This window comes from Archocentrus centrarchus, chromosome 15 (assembly GCF_007364275.1).
Source record: "Archocentrus centrarchus isolate MPI-CPG fArcCen1 chromosome 15, fArcCen1, whole genome shotgun sequence".
In the NCBI taxonomy this organism is placed as follows: domain Eukaryota; kingdom Metazoa; phylum Chordata; class Actinopteri; order Cichliformes; family Cichlidae; genus Archocentrus; species Archocentrus centrarchus.
In genome coordinates this window covers 21,085,938-21,110,375 of record NC_044360.1, presented here as the reverse complement: position 1 = coordinate 21,110,375, position 24,438 = coordinate 21,085,938, and the positions used below count along the sequence as shown (strand labels likewise).

General features: G+C 41.3%; 1 protein-coding gene across 1 annotated transcript; it reads left to right on the top strand.

Annotated features, from left to right (window-relative positions):
* foxn2a (forkhead box N2a) lies at positions 1–22,852 on the top strand. Its single transcript, XM_030748601.1, has 6 exons — positions 1–168; positions 10,939–11,516; positions 14,018–14,142; positions 15,114–15,163; positions 15,792–15,860; positions 19,957–22,852. The coding sequence occupies exons 2-6, from the start codon at positions 10,953–10,955 to the stop codon at positions 20,379–20,381; spliced, it is 1,233 nt and encodes a 410-aa protein (XP_030604461.1). The 5' UTR covers positions 1–168; positions 10,939–10,952; the 3' UTR covers positions 20,382–22,852.
* The last annotated feature ends 1,586 nt before the right edge of the window (positions 22,853–24,438 follow it).

The window sequence follows — 24,438 nt, the reverse complement described above, 5'->3', positions numbered from 1 at the left end:
GCGAGGGGTTTGGTAGCGTTGCCGTGCGCTGTGTGATCTGCGCGCTGCGTGTATGGAGGAAGCAGCTGCTGATCTGATCTCTGACATTGTGTGTGAGACAGACAACTGAATAAACTGCGCGCAGACGTGTCTTTAAACGCACCGCACCGAGGCACGCCGTGCATGATTGTGAGTAGCCGATTGTTTTTAAGTGGGCTGTAATTGAGTAAGTGTTCGGCAGGATCCGGGCTGTGTTTCGAACAAGCTAAAAGTAAAATGTGGTCAAGTGACTTTGCTTAGAGCAGCCAGCCAGCATGGCAGATCAAGCGACAGCATGTGGCCAGCTAGCTAATGTTAACGTTACTTCTCTGTTTCTCTGGGCTTAAAGCCTGCAGTGTATAGAAGGGTGTTATTTATAACGCCGAAGACTGTTTTAATACATTAACCCAGAATTTTTCTACTCTTCTGGATAAAATTTAATGCTCAAGCTAGGGGTATGTGTGCCTTCCCTGACTTACCGAGCAGCTGCTAACGCCGTTCTGCTTCACGGTTGTTCTGGGTGAGTTAAAGCTGATAATATTTAGTGAACTTACTCAAAAAGCAGCTAACCAAAACGGACACAAGTTGCTTCGTAACAAGTCCCGTGTGCCGGGAAATGTTGGGCAATATACGTAATTGCTCGTAACTTTGTGTTCCTCGCTGTGCGTCTGACTTGTGGTTGCTTGCGTGTGAAGTCTTTAAAGTGCGCTGTGTGTCTGTTAGTAGCTCCGGAGCATATCAGTTTTCTTGCTAACAGCACTTTGAGCTTATCCTTTCCACTGTTTTTTTTTTTTTTGGTCTCATTGTTTGTTTGAACGGCTTTGGATTCCGCCTGTGGTATCAGTTTGTAAAAGACAGAAATATTGAGCGAATTATTACTGCTGGCAGGATAAGACACATCTTCCCTGAAAGCTATAAATAGTTAAATATTTCATAATATATAAAATGACGGTACCAGAGGTTTTGAGGCTACACTGGCTAGCCACATGATGTAATGGATTATCACAAGATTGTCCCAGATACAGAGTGCTCTACAAACAATGTCAGACTGTAGGAAAAATATCTCTGCCTACTGCAGCTGGCTATAATTTATATTTTGCTCTTGAATACATGTTTATATACTTTCATATCTTATCCCGTGTGTGTGTGTGGCGTTGCCTTACCTTTTAGTCTCTATACCTTGCTGTCTGTTAGCATTGCATTAACTGGAGTGGACAAACTGCATCTAAAATTCATTGTGTGCATTGAGGCTTTATGTGTATATTTGCAAGTAAAAAAACAAAGCAAAAAGAAATAAAAGTGATGGAGAGACTAGTGTAGACTGACATTGCTCCTCTCACTTTGCCTGACAGTTGTTAAAGCCCCAGTGATAAATAGAAAACAAAGGCAACAGGAGCTTAAGGGACAGAAGAAGACAAAAAAGAAACAGATGTTGTCAGTCTGCCATTATTTTAGTGCCAGAATCTCTGTGGTCATATTGTGGGTCAAACCATCTGGTGTCTTTGTAAAACTAACATGTATCCACTCGTGTATGTATTTGTACAGAACCCTCTGAAGGGTAAGCACTTTTGGGTCCAAGAATAGACATACATTACTATAAATAAGACCTGCTGTAACCCACTGATGTGGTTAGTGCAATATGAAAAGACTACATGTCCGCAGGGATTGTAAATACTGTCAGTACATTTGAATTATCTTTATAAATGCACCATCACAAGGTTATTTTAATTGCTGGGACTGACATTGTGGGTACTGTACACAAGCTTAGTAAGAAGCAAAATGCAGGCGAAATGGGGAAACAGGCTGCTTAGTCTTATTTCTGTTCATTTTGAATGGGTTTGCCAACAGCGCAATATGTTTGAGATGACAATATGAAACTGAAATTTACAACTTGTCAGTGTGTTGACCCTGTCATGACATTGGAATTTTTTTGCCTTGTGTTCCTGACGGTAAACCTGTAGGTGTTTTTGATAGCCTATGAAATAATCTTTTAATTAAATAATATCAAACTAGAGTATTCTCTTTACTTTTCCAAAAGATACTCTCATAGATGGCCTCATAGTTGCATACTTTAATTTAAGTATCAAGTCCATCTTTTGATTACACTAATAGTAGCCTTATTCACTTTCTGGGGCTATTTTACACCATCTGAGCACAATAGTAGACGCAGCGGTATCAAATGTATCTCAAGCTCCACACATACGCTCAAGAATTCCACACTTCATTTTCACAACTTGGTAACCACATTGGTGTCGCTTTTCAGAAAAAAGTTGCTCCATTCTACTGTACTGATGGCAGAACAGGAAGACACTCAGCAGAGGATGTATAACAATGAAGCAACGTCACTAAAGAGACCACCACAGCATGTTTTTGTTGAGTCAGTTTCTCACGACCAAAGTACATTTTACATCCAGAGGAGATCGGTATTCTTTTTCAGTCATCCCAGCATGCGGAATATGACATTTTAAGCATCATAATAAGGAAATAGCATAGGTGTGAATGGTGGCATGTGGCTGTTACCTTTTATCTAAACAAGAGTAGCACAGCACGCTCAGTTTAGAAGTGGTGCTGTTGCCATGTAATCAGTCTTATCGCAGACTTGTGTACTCTGACCTGGAGTTGATGAAAGGTTGCGTCCTCTGAAAATCCACCGTTTTCTCCATATATATGTGAGTGACTGTGGTGGTGAATTCATTGCGAAATATGGCCAGTGTGACAGAGACTTTTGAGATTGCTTAACGCAGAATAAAGCTGGTTTCTCATGGATTGGCTTAATAGAAAATCTCAGAGCTTTGTGACCTACTGTTCTCTGCAAACCCTGTCATTACCAAGTACTCTGTGACTTTTTACTGACCATTTTAAATAGTTGGTACTCGGGTGCTGTGATGGGAAAGGTTGAATAACTGATGATTGTCAGAAAAAGGAAGTTGGTCTCTGCTTTCTTGAAGTGACTGTATTCCCACAGTGGTATTGTTGTGTGCCTATTACAAAGTTTAAACACATTTGAAAATGGAATATTACATTTTAGCAGGCATTCTGTATTTTATTTTATTTTTTTATGATTTTAAAGCCAAAAGTCGTCGTAGTAGTTTTGAATTACTCTGTACCATTTCTTTTTAAGTGTAACTTGTTAATTAATTAAACAAGTAACTGAGATTAGCCACTAATCAGTGACCTTGAGCTCTGACTGTTGACACTGGGTCCCTGACTCTATGCTTCATGCAGTTTTGTAATGGTTAGCTTGAATGATCACTTAACCACAGCCCCTATTAGTCATGATGGAGGGGCATCCCCAGGAGTGTGCAGTGTGGTGTTGTTTTGGGTCTGTCACGTTCTTCTAATCAAACATAGGGGGTAGCTCTAAAGTGAGCTGCAAATGTCAACACCTGAAGAGACATGTTAACACTCACACGCCCACTCTCTCTCTGTAAGCCTTTCTGGTCATTATTTACTTTTTCTATCCTATTTAGGTGATCAGCTTGTCTGCGCTCTGCGATGTTTCACATCATTTAGCCTCTCTTGAGAGATCACTTTACAGCTAAATGGCATCTATTTTTATGCCCTGAGCTTGCCACAGCTGTTTCGCAAACTGGCATCAGTGTTGCAATTAATGTCATGAGCTGACAAAAAGGCAAAACAGGTTGATTCTGCATATCTGAAAATCAGTTTTACCTCTTTAAGCCTCTGTTTAGATGTTGCATACTGGCAGCGTTTATCTTCTCCTTGTGGTGCCCCTCTGTCTACTCCACTTATTGTTTTACATCTCTTGATTGACTCTATGGTGAGTCGCCTCCCTCCACAGCTTACCCCTCTCTAACCCACTGACTGCTCCTTTGCCTGTCTCATTTCTGACTGTGTGGACTCGAGACACAGCCCATTAGGGCCCGCCTCACTGAAAACAACAACTGATGTGACCGTTTCCTTGATTGAGAGAAAGGAAGGGGTAAGGACGGCCACGTCCTCTGTCACAATGGCTCTTTGTCTCATCAGCCTAGGCTGAGTTAAAAAGATTAATTTAAGTGATGGCAGTATGACAGCAACAATGCAAGCTTACCATTTTGATTGTAAATACTCAATAAATAAATAAAAAAATGGAATCAGTGTTACTTTAAGTGTTGCTGAACAGGCTGGGTAGGTTAGGTGTTTGGACAAAGTGAAATATAAATGTCAAACAGACCCAACCGCCTTTAAATAGTAATAATGAGCTGTGTACCGTATTTTTCGGACTATACGTCGCTCCGGAGTATAGGTCGCACCAGCCAAAAAATGCATAATAAAGAAGAAAAAACATATATAGGTCGCACTGGACTATAAGTCGCACTTTTTTGGGAGGGGGGGTTGATAGAATCCGAGACTCAGAGCACAAATTCCATCTTGAACGGCAATTTAAAATAATAATGGATTAAAGAACAGAACGAACACGGTTACACCTACGTTATGCTAACGTAGCACATTCAGCTACATGACGCACAACGAACACGTGTTCGGTATTGTAACGTTGTAAACACACTTCCAAAGTCGGCGATATTCACAACAAAGGTCGTCTTTATTAACAGAAAAACGGCTGCTGTAGGCCACAGCCACGCCAACCACAACTACAACAGCGGAACAGCAACACACACACAGGCAAGCTCTCGGTCTTTTTCTCTCTCTCCATGCTGCCTTCACGAACCTCCCGAACAGTCCGAAATCCCACAACATCAACACGCTCTCTAACTAAGAGAATCGCTACAGTATGTTAACGTAACATTAAGTTATTCAGATAACCATAGTATAAAGAACATACTAACAAGTTAACCAAACCATCAATCCATTGAATTCTTCATCCTCAGTGTCACTTCTAAACAATTCCGTACACTCCGTAGACGAAGCGCCGCTTCCTCTTCTGTGTCGCGTTAGTCAGACTCGTCGTCAGCTGCAGTTCCAATTATTCCAGCCTTTCTGAATCCCAACAGGATGGTTTGTCACTGAAGCCCATGTTTTCTTGATCCATCCAATGACTTCCAGGAAAGTTGGGTGGCGCATTCTCCCAGTTGCCGTTAAGCTGTGCTCTCCATCCATCATCCACTGCGCCCACAGGTTACGCAAGACTGCCTTAAAGCTGCAGTTCACGGAGATGTCAAGTGGCTGGAGTATTTTGGTTCATGTGTTATAAATGTCACATATACGTCGCTCCGGAGTATAGGTCGCACCCCCAGCCAAACTATGAAAAAAAGTGCGACTTATACTCCGGAAAATACGGTACTTTAAGTGGCTCAATCTAAGAATCATCACAGAGCTCAGATTACTAGAGCTTTGCTCTTTTTAAAAGTTGCATCCCAAAAAGTACAACATTGGAAGAATTAGATTGCGGCCGTGCACGTCCACCACCAAGAATGCGTATTCCTTCTTTATAACAAATAGTGAATGATTAATGTTGAAAAAAACAAGTACTTTACGACTTTTTACTGACCATTTTAAATAGTTGGTACTCCGTGCTGTAATGGAAAAGGTTGACTAATGGATGATTGGCAGAATTAGGAAGTTGAACCCAGCCCGTTCAGCACTAATTAAGATACAGTTATTATAATGCTGCCTAATAACAATGCAGAGATATTAGCACTGAGTCAGTAGTAAACAACCTTTGATATTTTTAATTATTTGATGTTAAACAGCAATGAATGGAAAACAGAACTGTGGAAGTCTGTAATGTGTAATGCAAATGGCCAGCTTTTAATTGAAGAGTTTAAAACCTCTTTTTATATTACTGCTAGTAGCTGTATGCTTAGTTTTTATTTATTTATTTTTTGCCACTTGTGCACATTTGTCGATGGACTCACTTCCGAAGCTTTAGTAAATATTTTCGTTCTGCTGGAGTTCTGTGTTCCCACTCTGTTTGACATGGATATCTATCACGGTTTTGTCAGAGCCTGATGGTGATTGCGTTGTTTTGTTTTGTTTTTTAATCAGGAATGAAGTCTTTCCTCATTTGAGTTCCCTGCGGGGCTTTTTGGTGTTTTCTGTGTTTCATTTGCAAACTCTCTGTTGTAGAACTAGCCCTTGACAAATATAGAAACGTTCTAATTTCAGCCATTTCTTACAAGATTTTGGAACTTACTTTGCAGGCATAAAGCACATAAAATGGGAACTGGTGGAGTTTTTCTGATGTTTGAAAGTAACTGAGGTTGTTGTGTGTATTGATTGGCAGTGAGCGTTGGTACACTGAACTTAGAGGCACATGACCCAAGAGATAAGGTTTCAATGTTGGCTAGGGACTGGCATGTACTTTGGAAGGCCTCACCTCTGTTGACAGTCAAAGTGCATTCTGGAGCGTTTGAGTGTGAAGTTGTTGGAAGAGGTTAATGTCACTGATGAACTGAATCATCGTCTGTTGTTTTGATCGCTTGTTTTTCCCTGAGTGATTGCATTAGTCGATACATTAGGTTCAGCCTGGGTGTTTGTCAGCTGTCTCTAAGCTACATGAAGATGGAATTCATAGATCGCCAGAGTAAAGATTGTTGCTTCAGTAGAAGCTTCTCGCTGCTCGTGTCCCCTGTTTTTTTTTGGTGTAGAGTGGGCCTAACTGTCTCTGTGTGAAGTCTGAATTTGTTTTCTGAAAATGAACTTCCTCAACAGGCAGGAGGTGTTTCCTTCCCTCCTGGTCCTCTGTTTGAAAGTGCGAGGTGAATACTGAGCACTTCGGAAACATGACTAGAGCAAAAACAACTGCTCCTTTGTGTGAGCAGAGTGTGGGGCCAGTTGTAATGCTTTGTGCAAGCTTTTTCATTTGCTTTAACCTTGGATACTGAGATCATTTAAACTCTTAGTCAAGTTTTAGTTAAAAATGTATCAGTAGGACTTGCTTTAACAGTAGCCTGATTTACCTTTTAAATTAATGGATTCTTTATTTGTTATGACACAGTTTAACCCCTCCCTATAAAATAAAAGACCAGGCCACTTGGCTAACCCGCTCTGGAACAGCCTCTCTCTCTCTGCCTGTTTCTCCCACTCTAACTCAGTCCCCCTTTGTTTCATTCACATTTTTAGAGCTCCAGCCAGACTGGGTAGTTGCCTAAATATCAGTTAGGGTTTCAAATAACAGCCATCACAATGGGGCTTTGCGACACACCTTTGTGTATCTGTTGCAGAGGTGTAACTGGTTTGTGTCAGCTGGTTTGTTTCTTTGGAATAGGGTGTGGTGTTAGTATATGAACTCGAGGCAGTTGTGTATAAAGATTTTTTGCTTTAAAATCTCTTTCCTTCGAGGACGCGAGAATCGTGACTCATATAAAACGTCTCGCTTAATGAAACAGCTTTTTGGAGCATAATTTCTGCATTATATGAAGTATGCCTTAATGGCACTTAGCCAGTAGTGCCGTGACATCCAGGTTGGCAGTGGCCTTTCTCGCTGCTCTTTGTCAGACAGGTTTGTGGAGAACAGCAGCAGACTGCTGGCCTCAGCATTTTCCGCCTGTATTGATCTCCCCACATTAGCCCTCTCTTCATGCACAGACATGAGCACAATTGCTTCCCTTACAGCATTGGCTGCCGTGGCAACTGAGTCCTAATTGTGAGATTCGCGGCGAGAAAACATCTCAGAGCAGTATCTCTTTATTTTAATGCCACTATCATCGCCTTTAAATTCCCCTGTACATATCTGCCATCTCAACTGCTTGATTTCCCACTTAAAGCTATCTCCATATGTCTTTGTGTATTTTTGAATAGGCTAAGTGCTTAACAGGATAAAAGAGCAATTTGAAAGGGGAGAAAAATGTGCCTTGGCACCTGCTGTTAGCCTGCCTGTTTGCACATGAATATGATGAGGCTGGCTGATCGCAGGGCTATTTTAACTTGCAGATGAGCCATCAGGTCAGCACCATTGCAGCTTTGGTGTATTTTCAAGGATGAGCAGCAGTCAACAGGCCAGTCCAGCTTATTAGCTCCCTCTCCACTCTTTACATACTACTGTCCCATTATTCATTGGATTCCCAGCCGCCTCTCTTTGATGCCTTTTCATAAGAGCAATGATAACTGCAATCATTGCAGCAGCAGTGGTAATTGACCAGCTGCAGTCATGGTAAAACACTTCCTGTGTTTGGCTGGATGCACGACAGCCTTCTCATCCGTCCACCCTGCCTCTGTTGATATTCAAATGACAAGTCATCAGGCGGAGCTACTCAAAAGAGGATAAGCTCTCTTTGGCACCCGACGGCCCAGCTGAGAGGTCAAGTTTGTGAAGAAGAACTGAGGTGAAGCTCTGTCGTGCTTTAAGGTTAATTGCTGAACTCTCAGCCATAAAACGGAATCAGTCTATCTAGTGTTTACAACCATCTCTGGCAAACACTTTTGCCACACCTTTTTAGTCAAATGAGCCCACGCATTTTTTTTTTTTTTTATTTTGTTTTTTTGCCACACCTTTTGGTTTGAGTTTAGCTTCTGGTTTACTGTGACCTGATTGTTTATACTCTCAAAAACGGGTGTTGTTGGTGGTCAGTAGTCTATTTTCCATTTCACTTTTTGTTTTAAAAATAGACTATGATTCTTTTCAGTCAGAATCCCCAAAGATCCTTTCTATCACTCCTCCATCAGCACATATATATAAATACTAAAGATCTGCTAAAAAGTCTGCCCCATATTGTGGCTACGCACCTAATTTGTCTAAATGAACTAGATATTTGGCCCAAACACACAGTTAAATGTATTTTTAAGATGTCCCAAAGGGCTTATGCTGAGAATAAAGTCAGTATAAACACAGACTGTAATAGTTTTAGGAAGCATAAATAATATTTTCCTCTGAACATGTACACTTGTCTCTTTGCTTATTCCTTTCTTTCTTGTCTGCTGACATATTTAATAACTGTACTTTGCTGAGAACTGTGATTCATTCTAGACAGAGGATGCGATGCGTAGCCTACCTTCACCTTTACCTCTAAGCCTCACTCAGGTCTTGGTCTTTCTGTCATTCTCTGTCCTTTCAGAAAAGGCTCTTGCCTGTTGTTAGCTCTTTCTGTTCTGATGCTGCCTGTCCCTTTGTCTTTGGCCTGGAAAGCTTATTGACTTACTTCCTTTTTGTCTGTAATTTGAATCACAGAAGTTTATGTGGTACACTTGAGCAATTCAGCTGTGTTGGCATATTCACTACTCGGGGAAAGGAAACAAACAGAATGCAGGATAGATCTAACACAATGTGCTATTATAACACAAACTTACACAAATACACTGAATTGCATGCTTTTGAATGAGCCGAGATTTTTGACGTCTAATCCTAGTTCCCCTCCTTGGCTCGACCGCTTGGCCCTACCCCTCTTGGTTTGTGTGTTCCCAAGGTGTGCATTGTCTTTTGGGGATTGCACATTAGTGGTCATTTAGCCTTCCAAATGTCCTTTTGGAAGGCTAAATGATGACTGCTTTTTCAATCCCCAAAAGAAACTGGTTGGGGTCATGGTTATGGCCAAAAAAGGGGAATTGGGGCTGTAACCAGAATAGCATCCATCTGCTATATGTTTATCCGCTTATTGAGAGTTTAGAGGTCATTTTGTAAATGCACTAATGCCTCCTTTCTCCCCCTCCTGTCCACACTGACTGGGTTTGACAAACTGATTTGTGTGTGTGCGTGTGTGCACATTCCCACTCCTGTCTTAGCCTCTGTGCAAACACATGAGTTTGACCCAGTTCTTATCACAGAAATGAAAAGACATGTCCATCCACCACCATGCTGCGCCTTTACCTCTCCAGCCATCCAGTCGTATTGCTGTTAAGGTCTGGATCCAGGACACCCTAGACCCTCACAGAACCAGGACATCCGCTCTAGACTCACGGGTTCAGTGGACGCATTACTTTTCAGAGGCTTCAGTGGTTGAGTGTGCCAGAGTCAGCCAGCGTGGGTTAATTATTTTTCTTATAGATTCTTGCTTGTGGGATTTCTCCTCTTAATTGAAGGGATGGCATGGTTGTCATGGTGACACCCAGGACATAAAGCTTGTTGTGAGCTGAGACAAAGAGTGATCTCTTTGTGCTCTTGGCCTCAACAAGCAAGTTGATTCAATTTTATTCACATAACACCAAAACACAATAAGGACTCTGCACAAACGGCTGCTTATGTTTTTTATGGTTTTACAGAATTGGTGAGATTTTTATTTATTTATTTATTTTTTTTCTCGGCGGTGCAGTAATGTAGGTTTGTCTGTTGGCAAGCTCATTTCTCGCTCTAGCTTCAACTAAAACTGTGCTGTTTAAGGTAAAAGGCTTCTTCACAGCTCATGTTTTTAAAATTAAAGTATCAATAAGTGCACTTGGTTTTATTTTGTTAATGATAAAGCGCTCTGGCATATTGAATTTCCCTGCGCTGTTAAATGACTGACAACTTTTGGGTTTGTAGCCTCTTTACACAACTTAATATGGCGTGCAACAAATGGAGACTTGATCCTAGATGAATGCATTTTGGTCTGTAAGAGCCATCTACTCTGTAAGATGGAGTCCATCCACTTATTCCTGCAGTCACTGACTGGTTTCATGCTCATTTACACATAACAAGCAGCTGGGTCTTGTCTGAAATGAGGTAGGCGTTGAGGAGTGGAGCCTTAAGTCAGTTCACTTACTTGAGTGGATGTCCTCGAAGGTCCTCGCTTGGAGTCAAGAGGAGGGGGGAGGAGCTGAGAGCCTCTAGGTCCGCGGCAGGCACAGGGGAGAGGGGCAGTGAGAGGGCCATGAGTTGCAATAGAGGCAGACAGCTACAGGAGGTGTGCCCCCAGGGAAACTTAAGAAAACAAGACCAACGCTTGGAAGAGCACATCCTTCCAAAATGTCACTTTGAGTTATTTTATACTGCAAACTTTGCTTTTAAATTACTTTACCATAAAAAAGTAGGATTTCATTATTATTTTTTTTTTTGTCTTGGTAACCTGTTTTACATTAACAGCCTTCTTTTTCCTTTCTCTCCAGACCTCTTTGATTTAATGGGTCCAATTATTGGGATGTCACCAGATAAGAAAACGGAAATTCCGGGTATGCAAGAGGAGCGGGCAGGGCTCAGAGGTGTTTGTGGTGTAGGAACACTGCCCGAGGCGGAGTGCGCATCCAGTCCGCTGGCAACTAGTGTGGATCGTACAGGAGGTACCGAGGATGAGGAGCTCACCAACCTCAACTGGCTCCACGAGAACCTGCTTCAGAACTTTACTCTAGGGGGCCCTGAAGCTCAGACAAGCGGCAGCCCCCTCTTTGACATAGAAGGAGACTATGGGTCCAACCAGGGGCCGTCATCCTCCTCCTCATCTTCGTCACACAGCAGAGGCAGGGAGCGGGATTCGTTGAAGTCGAAACCGCCTTTCTCATTTTCCCTGCTCATCTACATGGCCATTGAGCAGTCTCCCAGCAAGTCATTGCCTGTTAAAGAAATCTACGGCTGGATACTCGAGCACTTCCCTTATTTCTCCAATGCGCCCACTGGCTGGAAGAACTCAGTTCGTCACAACTTGTCTCTGAACAAATGCTTCCGCAAGGTCGAAAGGAGTTTGGGAAAGGTAGGTTAGCAAAGTGTCTTTAAACTTTTATACACTTCACATAGATTTGCAGTTGTCCTTCTGTAGTTGTCAGCATGCAACTATTTGATGATGTGACATTAACAGTTACATTGTACCAGTGTTTGCTTTGTTTAGCACTGTTAGTGAACAGCGTGCTAGAGTGTAAAGCTGCCATGTGGCTCATGTGACAGTGTGGGACTTCAACACAGCTGCAGGGACCTCTGACTCCACTATGATAAGGGTGGAATCCAGTCAAGGTCACACATACGGTACTCCTCCAGAGCGCACACCGAGATAGGACAATATCTTTTGAAGCACTTCAAGGTAGTGTAGCTAGAGAGAAGCTTCCCACAATCAGAACCCTAAATGTCACACTGCACAAAGGAAGCAAACGTGACCTTAAGTGCTGAAAGTGCACAAAGAGCAATCTTTGTCTACCTGGTCCTGGCACACATACAGATCATTTATGGTAGCTTGTGTTTCTATAAGTAGTGGCTGCAAGAAGAAGAAAAAAAAAAGAGAAGCTGGCCTACTCATGTTCACATGTCTGTAACAAGGGGACAAACACATACTGCATTTACGGTGCACACATTTCTGTGAATAAAAAAGTTGGGTGTAGAACTGCGAATGTACTCGCCAACAGCTGTAATTACCGTTTTTAGTATGAAGTTGTGTGTGGACAAAGCGTGGAGGAGCAGAATCCTGTATACTTCTGTGTAACGGTAAACAGTGGTGACACAACACCTTCAAAACACCCGTGAAGTCAGTTTATCATTAGATCTTTAATATTGTGGAAGGATGTGGTTTGAACCCCTGGTCCCAGGGCTGGGTCTGGCTAAGACCTGATATTTGCCCATCTTGGGTGGGAATGGCAGTTTGCTCTCAGTGTGTAGCAACACGGTGTGGTGTAGTCTGCTTAGCATGCAGGTGCATAGCATGAGCCTTTCGTCTGCTGAGACTCTAGCACCAGTTTCACATGACACTGGCTGGTGGTTTCCGTTGCTATGGAGACATTTCCTTCTTCCTGCATCAGGGCTGGTTGGTAATCTGAGTCAAGGTTATTCTCCTCCCTCCCTCGCTCTATTCTCCCAGACTGGGCAAGAATACGCCACTATCAGATAAAGTGACACACACACACACAAATGTGCACACATCACCAGTCGACACGTTCATTCTTCACACAGAGCTGTTGAGTAAAATTTTCCTCTTATGGTAAAGGCTGTTGTATTCTTAAGTTTGGTACTTGCTGTTTTTCAGTGTTTTTGGGGACTGTAATGACATTTGAATCATTGCTGCTGTCACTGTAGTTCAACCAGCTCTGACAGTCAGAACATTTCCAAAATTCTCAAAATTTTTCAATATCGCTGTTTGTGCATGTCGTGTCTAAAAGGCGCTGTGAAGCTTATAATTGAAAAGTGATGTGGAAATGAAGTGCATTTCCACAGTGACTAATCTCTAAAAGGTTCGAGTCACACTTGACTTTTTCCCTGATAAATGATGATCTTGTCATTTGTAGTGCTCTGCAATTACTCAGCCATACAGATCACCTAAATTGATTTCCAAGTCCTCATTAAGTCTTTAAAGGTACCCTGTGGATTATTATCACCACTAGTTGTGGGCCCTGTTTTGTTTATATTGTGCATGGGGATGCACGTACCTGGTACATGTGCTTTTTGGCAATGGGATACATATCCCTGCTGCAGCAAAGCAGTGAAAAAGATTGTAAGCTACCAAACAGAAAGATAAACAATGATTCCTTTAAAATAATGAAGAATGTCTTAAATTTGTTGAAGTAGGAATTACGTGTAAATAGTTTGTAAGGCTTCAGTGACTAGGTGTGGGTGATCTGGCTAAAAGATAGCATTCAAATATTTACTTGTGTATATAGTGAGAAAGCCTGTTAATTTAACTAAAGGCCAAACTTACAAACCCTTGCAGCCTTTTTTTTTTTTTTTTTTTTTGTGCTTGGATTTTTGTATTTATTTGTTTTGTTTCTGAACAGCCTGAGTGAGCATGCTGCTACTGCATTTTTGGTGTTTCAGGATGTTGTTCTGTCTGCTGCTGTTCTTTATTGGCCATGTTCTCTTGAGTTTAACAAAATAAGTGACACACCAGCTTTTGCTTATTTCATGGGGAGTAGGAATGTTTGGGCAGCAGGATAAGATCCCATCATTGAAAAGGAAGACCGTATGACAGTATTTATTGTGCAAGATCATTAGATCACCTCCCCTTAACTTCTGCTGTGAAACACTGATTGTTTAAAAGTAAACTCCACAAGGTACCTTTTTAATTTTGATGTGAAATACCATTGAAAGACCAATCGGAATAACAACACCCCGACAAACACCTTGACAAAACTATAATGCTCAGGACCCCCCCCCCCGTTTTCCAACTAGATTTATTCAGAAGTCATCTTACAGTTTCTTACATGAAGTTTCTGGCAGGTTTCTTAATTTGGAACAGGGGTGTAGAGATTTGACTGTCCCTGCTTTGTCCTACAGGCCAATGGAAAAGGTTCTCTCTGGTGTGTTGACCCAGAGTACCGCCCCAACCTAATTCAAGCTCTTAAGAAGCAGCACTTCCCAGCCGCACATGCCTTCTGCACACCACCCGCCTCCCCACCCAGGTAAGCTTTAGCTTGATCAACCTTGTCTCAAATATATTTCACAAGGACTTGGACTTAACATTATTAGCAGAGAATGCCATATTTACTTGAACGGCAAAAGGCAGTGAGCCTTTATTCAGAGCAAGCTTGTATTAGAAGACCTTCTGTATGATTAGAAAAAGTGAGCTTGGTCACATACCAACTCCAATAGGCTTCCATTAGCTCCTTTAGAGTTACATCAATACACTTACTGTATCATAGTGAGTGATGACTCACCTGTGACAGGCAGCAGCACAATACTTTGTAACAACCTTTTATTTTAACAAGAAAAAGATCATTCTCCACACACACACACACACACACACACCCACACACACACACACACACACACACACACACACACACACACACACACACACACACCTATATCAAACCAGCTACTTACTACTGGCACAATGTCATAACTTTGCTAAATTTAACTAACACACAACATGAGTAATTGATCTGTAAACATAATGGAAAACGATTCACTTTAATAGAACATCCCAACGCCCAGAAGCTTTGCTACTGCAAACCCAGAACTTCCCCAATACAAAACCCCCTGGGAAGCTACAAGTACAAATGCTTCACGTGACCGTTTCAAATTAAAACCCCTAGCTTTTTAATGGACAGAACCCATACTTTATTAACAGGGCTTTTATTGTGAAACATTTGCAGACATGCCATATGCAGCAGCCAGATATATGATTGTAACTTTTTTTCCTGGTCTGTATTTGGGGGGGCAGTCTTTACCTGGCTTTTAAATTATACTCTCTTTATTTGAGGAAATATGTTGGCTTAACAGGTTTTTAGTCATTTGTAATTATTTGATAATTAACTCTCTTTTAAAAAAGGGAAAAAAAAAAACATTTTGAAGGACCAGAGTTTGACTTTTCTATCTTCTCCACAAACGTATCATCTGACTCTTGGTGTCCTTTGTTTACTTTCTGCAGTGCCTCCTCACCCCCTCGTCATCTCTTTCTACAAGGTTGCTCATTCAAAGGTGAGAGAAAAGCAAACTAATGTAAGTTTTCATATTTGTAAGCCGTTTGCCCAGCAGTAATGTGCAGATGTGTACAGAGCAGTTTTGTTAGCTTGTGTTTGTGCACTGTTTTGATTATGTTGCCTTTTGCACATTTCAGTCGCAGAACATTCAGCATCTCTGTGTGTTTTTGCTCAGCTCTTGGTTTGATTTGTTGCTTTCAAATCATTGATGCCTCATGTTGACCATAATGTTGAGACCCCCCCCCCCCCCCCCCCCCCCCCCCTTCTTGGATTTGTAACCTTGACGACAAGCAGAGGTTCTGCTGGTGCTCAGTGTCGAGCACTCAGTCTCACTGTAATCATTAATAATTTAGAGCCCCAGAAGTGAGCTGTGAGGCTTTCAGACACTTTGTCAGATCTCATGAGATCGGATGCATTCTGAAAATCACGGGCTTATATTTACTCTCTGATTTGTTTTCATGAGTCCCTGGCATATCCAGTTCATTCAGTAAGCGCTGATTGGATCACTGAGTGTGTAGTTTAAAAGTAATGAAGGAGCCTAGTCCACCCAGTCCTAGTAGAGATGTCATGCTACCATGCTTTCACACCGTAGGACTGACCATCATGCATGTTCTCTCCTTTTCCAGAGTCTGACATTGATGCTGCCACTGCCATGATGCTCTTAAACTCTGCCCCTGGGCACCACGTTGACCCATGTAAGACAACCTACAAGTAGCCATACTTTCACCTCTTCTTTTAGCTTTTTCTTTCCAACCCTTGACATACCACCATGTCACTGCTTAAATTTTCTTTTATTTTGTGTGTGTTTAAATTGTGATGTACACAGCGGCAAGGTAAAGTTTGAACCCTTTCGACTCACCAGAATGTCTGTGTTGTCTAATACTAGAATGTGCCCTTATTTTCATCTAAGTTACAATTACAGACAGACAAAATCTGACCAAACTGATGGCACCCAAACGGTTTACACATTGAATAATCACTCAATGTGCAAGCTGGAAACAAATAACATACCTCTTGAATTTAGTGACTTGACTCTCTTAGCAAGAAAAGTTTTCATCATGAAACAGGCACAATAATCAACAACAAAACGATAAACAGAGAAACAAAATGGTTTCATCCATGCCACAGGATTTCAGTTGGGTTAAGGTTAGGACTCATTGTCATTCTCCTTTTTCAACAGTTCTGTTGTTGATTTTATTTATGTGAAGTGGGTTCAGATTTTGTTGCCCTGCCCATCCTCTCCTGAGCTTAAAGTCAGTTATTGCTACCCTGATATTCTCCTGCAAAAGCTTTTGTTATAAGACGTCCCGGCCCCGAGGTAGCAAAGCAGCCGCAAACTATGATGCTCCCTCCACCATGCTTCACAGCTGGGCTTAGCTTTGGTACTTACTCCAAACATGGCATTCTGCATTTTTGATGAAAACTTCAACTTTTGTCTTATCTGTCCATAGAACACTGGCCCAGACATTTTGTGAAACAGGATGGAAGAGTTTCTTTTGGGGTTTTCTTTAATTAAAACTCTTCTTATTCAGTGTTTTGCTAATAGGGGGCGCTTGAACACATTAGCAAGCTGTAGATATTTCTGCAAGTGTTCTGAGGTCTCACGAGGCTTGTGATTGAAACATAGTTCACACCAACTTTTTTTGAGTAAAGCAGAGTTTGCCTTTATTTAAAGAAAAGTAGTAGTAGTAGTAATAGTAATAGTAATAATAATAATAGTACAACTTAATTTGTATTGGATGTTTCAAAGCATTTACAAAATGTTTTTCAGAACACAATAAAATAGTTCGAAAATTTAAAAAAGTAAACTAATGAAATCATATCATAAAATCTGGATAAACAGTGTGACAAATATGACAAATAAGATAAATAAATACAATAAAAATAAACCAAATAGTCAAAAGATAAAATTGATATGTAAATAAATAGAAAATGTAGACGGAGAATAATAATTGTATAATAATAGTGTTCTATTACAAAAGCCTTTCTGTAAAAAAGTTTTGAGGATTGGTTTAAAAGAAGCTACTGATTTTGCTAACCTCAGTTCCTCTGGTTAAAGGTTCCACACTGTGGGACTCTAACAGAAAATGCTGATTTCCTTTTGTAATGAGGAAGGCTGTGGGAACAGTTAGGAGGGTCTGACCTAGAGAGCATACACAGCAGCTTGGTTTATAAGGTCTGACTAAATCCAATGTAGGTAGGAACAAGTCCATGTAAGGCTTTAAAGGTAATTAAAATGTTAAAATCAGTTCAGTATCTAACAGGAAGTCCGTGCAGTGTAGCCGGGATGGGAGTGATTTGGTCTCGTCTGTTTGATTTTGTTAAAAATCTGCCAGCTGAATTTTGAACAAGCTGGAGAAGGGAGATGAACTTTTGGCTGAGACCCGAGTTGAGGGAATTACAGCAGTCTAAACATGATGAAATGATGGCATGGGTGGACTTTTTCAAGGCCTGCTTGAGATTAAAAAAAAAAAGGTTTTAACTCCTGTAACATTTCTAAATTGGAGAAAGCATCACTCTTTGACCTTGGGAGTATGTGAGTCGATACAAAACTTGGAGTCAAAGATTACACCCAGATTTTGAGTGGAATTCCTGAAGTTTGAGGACAGATTTAATTCACTTCAGTTCAGTTTTATTTATATAGCACCAATCCACAACAGTTGCTTCAAGGTGATTTATATTGCGGGTACAGACCCTGGAATATTAAGAGAGTAGAGTGGGACAGTACAAAAGGCACACTATGGGAGAGAGAGCCAGAGTTTAACAGTTACAGATGATTAAATGCAGTAGTGGTGTATAAACACAGAGTGAAAAGAGATGAGTGAAGAAGAAATGCTCAGTGCTTTATGGGAAGCCCCCTCAGCAGCCTGAGCCTATTGCAGCATAACTAACGGATGGTTAAGGTCACCTGATCCAGCACTAACTATAAGCTTTATCAAAAAAGGAAAGTTTTAAGCCTAATCTTAAAAGTAGAGAGGGTGTCTGTCTCCCAAATCCAAACTGGGAGCTGGTTCCATAGTAGAGGGCCTGAAAGCTTAAGGCTCTGCCCCCTATTCTACTTTTATAAACTCTGGGAACCACAAATAAGCCAGCAGTCTGAGAGCGAAGTGCTCTGTTCGGATATATGGTGCTCTGAGGCCTTTATGATATGACGGGGCCTGATTAGTCAAGATTTTGTATGTAAGGAGAAGGATCTTAATTTCAAGTCTGGATTTAAGAGGGAATGAAATGAAGCTAATATGGGAGAAATATTCTCTTTTTTTAGTCCCTGTATTGTGACAGTCATCATTTCACAGAGAGATAAGATTATGTTCATGTTGCTACCCATTGGAACAAACGGCTGTGTGTCCTCTACATAATCATGGAAATTAACACTGTATTATGGATTATCAGACCAAGTGGAAGCATATAGATAGAAAATAAAAAGGACCAAGAATAGACCCCTGGGCAATACCACATGAGAGGTGGGCTGAGGATTACAAGAAGAAAAATTGGTGTTTAATAAGTAGGAGTGAAACCAGGCCAACGCAGCCTTTATCATACAACTGTTTGTGCTGTTAGTTTGTCTATAATTGTGGCTAATTAAACCTCAGACTGCATTTTTATGGGGGGAAAAAATGCTCATTTCAAATTCCAGAAGCTTTGCAAACTTTATTTTGGTAATTTCTCTGGTTCTTACAACTACAATTCTGAATCTTGCTCAGTAAAGGATTCAAGGGCATTACTCATACTGTATGGTGTTTTCCTGTAAACATTCATTTTAAAACCCACTGCATTATAAATGCCATTAACTTTAACCATGAGCTGTCAGAGTGTGTGATTTTTGTCATCAGGGTACAAAGAACTTAACAATTTACCTGACACAAATTAAAAGCTAGTTTTATTTATTTATTTATGCAAAAAAAAAAAAAGTTTTTGTTTCTTCAAAATATGAGATTAGGGTAGCTTATCATCATTGAGGACTTAGACCTCACAGGGTTGAAGATATAATAAGGGAACGTGGGATTAGGATAGCTCTTCATCGTTTGGAAAATCCAAGAGCCACCAGCTGGTTAGCTTATTTTGCTTAGTTCAAGGACTGAAAATTGGAGGAAACAGTTAGCATCTCTCTGGCTGAAGTCCACCTACTGGCAACTCCAGTCCTCACAAGTTACATCTTCTTTGTTTAATCCATATAAAACACAACATAACAATGGCAATTCAGTGTGTTTTTGCATGGTTAGATGCTGGACTGTTTCTTGTTTCTGTTGTTTCTGGCTGCAAGAAGCTACTTTTTCTCCTGAAACTGAAATATTCCTTTAACATCGGTCTTAAAAAGACAGCTTTGGAAAGTGATCATAGTGTTTGATCTCCTAACAGGGCAAAAATTCCTTAACAGATAACTTCATAAATTTGTTAAGGTATATTTATTTTTCAAAAGTCACACTTAATTTTAACGCTTCTACTTTAGATTATTATTCATTTAGTCAATACAAAGTTCATTTCACTCCCTGCATAAGTTCTCAAACATTTATTTTGCCTGGGTTTTTCTAAAATTAGTACTTTTTCCACCGATGTTAATTCTGCTTTCACATGCATGCAGCAAGCTATTTTTAAACCATGTTTTTCACTGCTGGGCCAGGACAAATCCTAGTTCTGTTTTAAACTATTAAACAAAACAAGTTAAAGCCACAGTGTGTCTTGTTCACAGTGTCGTGTGTTTTTTTTTTTTTTTTTTTTTCTGTTTTCAGAAATCCTGTATCCTCGTGCATTGAATGTACACTTATCAGGCTTTCCATCTTCTCTCCTCAGGCAATTCTGACAGCCCTCTGGACCTCTCTCGGCCTGACTCTGTCCTGGTGAGCAGCGATCCAAAGCAGGACCACAACTACAGCAGCGCAGCCCTGCAGCGCTGCTCCTCCCGCTCCTCCTCGTCCTCTCTTTCCTCTCTGGACGAAGGGGGCTGCGAACGTAGGCAGTCTCACCGCGCCGGCAGCGAGGGTTTCCACAGCGACGAGGACTCCGACCTCTGGGATGAGAGGGGCGTTCACCAGACTTCTCGACGTCCGCTTGCCGTCAAGTGGCCCCCTGGCAAAAGGGCACGACGCGAGGTCAAGCCGGAGCTGGACGAGGAGCTCAAGGAAGCTGCCGGCTCCTTGCTGCACCTCGCTGGTATACGCAGCTGCACGGAGGGCTCCAAACGCACTGTCAAGAGCACAAAACTTAACAGGAAATAAAGTTTCTTTTACCCCCATAAGACTCTGGACCCAATGAAACCCTAACCTCTGACCCCTGATCATGTGTCCCAGTGTGCCTCCTTCTCCTAATCTGATCGTTCATTGGCCATTTTGAGCCCTTTTTTTTTTTTTAATTTTTGTTTGTTTGGGAGTATCTCTGTCCAACAAAACAAATGGCAATAGTATCGTTCACACAGGAGAACAAAGCCATATACAGTAACTCGGGGGTAACTTTTGGGGGTGGGTCTTTGGGCTATGGAGAACCATCAAGATACCTATCCAAGACGACCTGCCTGCTTCTGTTGGATTAGAGGATTGTGACTCAAGAATTTTCCTCTCAAAAACAAAATGTGACACAAAAACAAAACAAAAAAAAAACACAAAAAAAAAGCTGAAAGCTGGTTTTATAACTCAAAGCGTTGCATGCTTCCTCTTCAAACCCGTATCCTCTTCCAAGTGAATCTATTTATGAAGCGAACGAGTGCATGTTTGTAACAGATGAACTCTAACCTCCTGGTGTTATCATTTTCTCCTTTTTTTTGGTTTGTGCTACAGAAGAAAAAAAAATACCGCTGTTTTGAAAGGAGTTCCTGCTCTTGTAAAAAAGAGATGCAATAATCAATCCTCAACCTTAACGTCCTGACATTATTCCACGGTGGCATTTGTAAGTCAAGTATGCTAGTTAAAAACTTTACAATTAAGCGAATGAATGGAGTAGTAGTATTATGATCTTGTTATAAACTTATTACACAGGAAATCCGACTCGATTTCACGATTAGCAACATGTGGAAATAGTATTACTCTCCCACTGCCAAATTTAGTTGCAAAGTTAGCTAGGACTTTGCTTGGTGTTGTGCGGCCATTACAGCACAGCTTTTTTTTCCTTTCACTTTTTTTTTTTTTTTTTGTTTGTTTGTTTGTTTTTTCCTTTGCAAACCACCGCTCATGCTGTCAGCCTGTTTGATTGATCCTTGGCATTTATTGTGCAAGCACAGGGCATATTTTCACGTTTGATGACAGCCTATGCCATGTGTTTGCTGCGTGTTCATTGGTTATCCTCTTTACTTTTTTGTGCACACGCGCGTTTGTTTGCGTGTGCGTATCGCAGTGTATGTCGACTTCAGCCCAGCCGCGAGATGGCGGTCATGACAAAAAGAGTTTAAAACACTTTTCTTCTGCTGACAAATATGATATAACGTACTGATGTAATGACACGTCTCCTTGCTACTGCTGTATTGTAGAGCTGCTCTGCTTGCTTCTGGGCTTTCTGAATGCAGAGCTGCCTAATGGTGAGGGGGAAAAAAAAAGGAGCGGATAGTACATTACCTCTGCGTCTCACTCCAATATTTGGATTTGCAGTTTGATTATATCTCTGGCCTTGTTTATTATACCCTGTACTTTAGAAAATTACTAAGTTATACAGGTAATTTTGAGTTGGTGGATCTTGTGGCCAAGTTAATTTGCAGCTTGAAGGAAGGTGTGTGGGGATTCTTTTTTTTTTTTCTCTCTATTGAGATGATTTAGAGACTTGCAGCATAGAGCACACAAATGTAAAGAAAAAGAAGGGGGTCAGTGTAATCACAAAGAAGTGAACTCTGTACGTGCAGTTGCTCGCAGGCGAGATGCTGAAGATGCTCGTTGCTCTGTGCTGTGCCCTCGGATTTGGCTGGCTGCTAGGTTTTTTTTTTTTTCGTCCTTGCTCTTCCTCCTATAACAAAATAAGGAAGTGCATGTTCTCTTCTCAAGCTGTGAAATGGAGTGTGTATTGTCAGTTGATTGCACGCAGTTCTCTGAGGGGAAGTTGTGAGCCACTTGCCTAGAAGGCCACAGTTTTCTGTTTTTATAAAAACAAAGCAAATACAAGCAGAGTACAGTAAACAGTAGCACAGATGAGTACTAGGATAACAAACTGGAAAACATATTTCTTCCCACTGTACTAGATCACATAGTGTCATTGTGACTGTTAGTATAGCATGCATGGTCGGTGCCAAAACATTTTCTCGTGCCACTGATGTAAAACTGCGAACGGCCGTGATCACTATGTATCTGACCCCCCCCCCCTCCCCCCGCCACACTGTATTTGTGACCTGGAGTTTTCTGAATCAGGAAACGGGAGACGACTCTGGTCAGTGCATTGACATAACCAATCCTTTGGTTTACATTTGTCGCTTTAGAGTGGGAACTGCTCTTTGCAGACTAAGCTGCAGTTCTCAGAAGATAATACTGAGTGCATACACTGGTCTTGTTTAGCTGTGAAAAGAAAAAAAAAAAAAAAGAACAAATTGTTCATTAATCAACACCTTATTTATGACTTTAATTTATGGGATTTATTTTTGAATGCATACTCTATCAGACACTGGTCATTGAAACAAATGACTAGGCACATTATTTTTTTTTACCCTCACTCTGTGAACTCCTTAATAACTATTTTGTTTTCTCCTTGTTTATATTCAGCAATACCCCCCCCCCCCCCCCCCCCCCCCTTTGTCTTGTTACAGTGATTAAGTATTTTGCCAATGTCTGTTGTCTTTAGAGCGGGTGTGTTTTCAATTTAACCATGACTGCCAGGTTTTCTTGATGTTTTTGTTTTGCTTTTTGTTAGACTGGATAGAAAACAGTTAATTAACATTGATCCTGAAACCTTTTTTGTTGCCAAATCGATGTACAGCTGGGGCATAGATAAATTTAAGATTGATGCACCCCCCCCCCCCCCCCCCCCCCCCCCCCCCACACACACACACACACACACACACAGCCCATGCACTGTAGAAGTTCTTTGGGGCTGATTTAATCATATGGTTTTTGTTTAGGTATTATGACTTAAGTAGTCAAAAACTGAAGATTAGCTGCCAGTCTCATCGCAGATTAGTCATTTATAAAAGTACTGCCACCCATAACTCATGCTTCCAGGATTTGTTATTGAATGTTTTGAATATCACTGTAAAACTGGATCTGAGTAACTCAGACTCCAGGCAGCTGCTGTGTAGTTTCAGACCTACATTTGAGGGTCGAGACGGCTGCAGAGAAATTATGGAGAGGCTCGTAGAGGGAACGTAAAGATCTCCCTCATCCTTTCTGTAGCACTTGCAAAATAAGAGATGTTGGTCTCAAGGTGACGCTGAGTCAGTGAGTTGATCTGTGTGTGAGCTACTTAAACATTTCTGGGTCCCAGGACTTGCACAACTCCAAACCCAGTTCCCTTATTGCTCAACAGCTGTTATTAAATATTAATTGTGATTCTGTTGCATTTCCTAATTTCCTATGGGTGTGATGAGCATTTTCTTGCATTTGACAAAGCTGCCAACCCAGTATGAGTTTGTGTCAGTTGTCTGCCATGTCCACTGGACCGACACACCTTTTGGTTTTTGTATGCTAACCTCTGTTGATAAAAATGTTTATAAGATTTATTTTCGCCAAAGATATGCAATTGCATTATATATGGTATTACAAAAATATTAATAAAAACCTGTTCTTGTTATCGCTGTGTGCATCTCTTTATTCTGGCGTGAGATGCGGCTTGACTCGAGCATCTTATTACTTGTTACGGTTTTGCAGAATTTTTGGATCAATCTTGCCACCTGCTGTGAAAGCCACGAGATCAGCAGTCTTTGGCTCTGCGGTTCTCGGGTTTTCACATAACCGTGCTAACAGCTGGCAGATCTCTCCCACCAAGGCCAGCAGTTCCTTTTGACTGCACCTCCTTTGCTCAGCACTAAGTATGGCAGCACCACGACACTTTCCCTCCCTCTCCTTCATGTTTTTTTTTTTTTTTTTTTTTTTAAATGGCAGACTGCCAGAAGTGCACCTCACATTAATGTAAATTCCAGGGCTGCGCCAGTGATGGATGCATCATCAGATGTGCTAACGACACTCTTTGCTGTAAGTTAATTAGTCATGGAGGACTGTGGGATGAACACAGTGTGACCCTGAACAAGGGCTTGTCTGACTAGCCTCAGGCCTACTGGCACAGCTCTATTGTTCAATAGAGTCCTGTGTGTCGATGGGGAAAGCAAGGGGGGGGGACTTCTCCCTACTGACTGCCTCAATTCAGCTGGAA

What these genes read in the sequence shown, in the direction of transcription:
- foxn2a (XM_030748601.1), top strand. Translation starts at nt 10,953, where the DNA reads ATGGGTCCAATTATTGGGATGTCACCAGATAAGAAAACGGAAATTCCG. An exon ending in CCACCCGCCTCCCCACCCAG is followed by an intron (nt 14,143 to 15,113) that starts GTAAGCTTTAGC and finishes TACTTTCTGCAG; the next exon opens with TGCCTCCTCACCCCCTCGTC. An exon ending in TGGGCACCACGTTGACCCAT is followed by an intron (nt 15,861 to 19,956) that starts GTAAGACAACCT and finishes TTCTCTCCTCAG; the next exon opens with GCAATTCTGACAGCCCTCTG.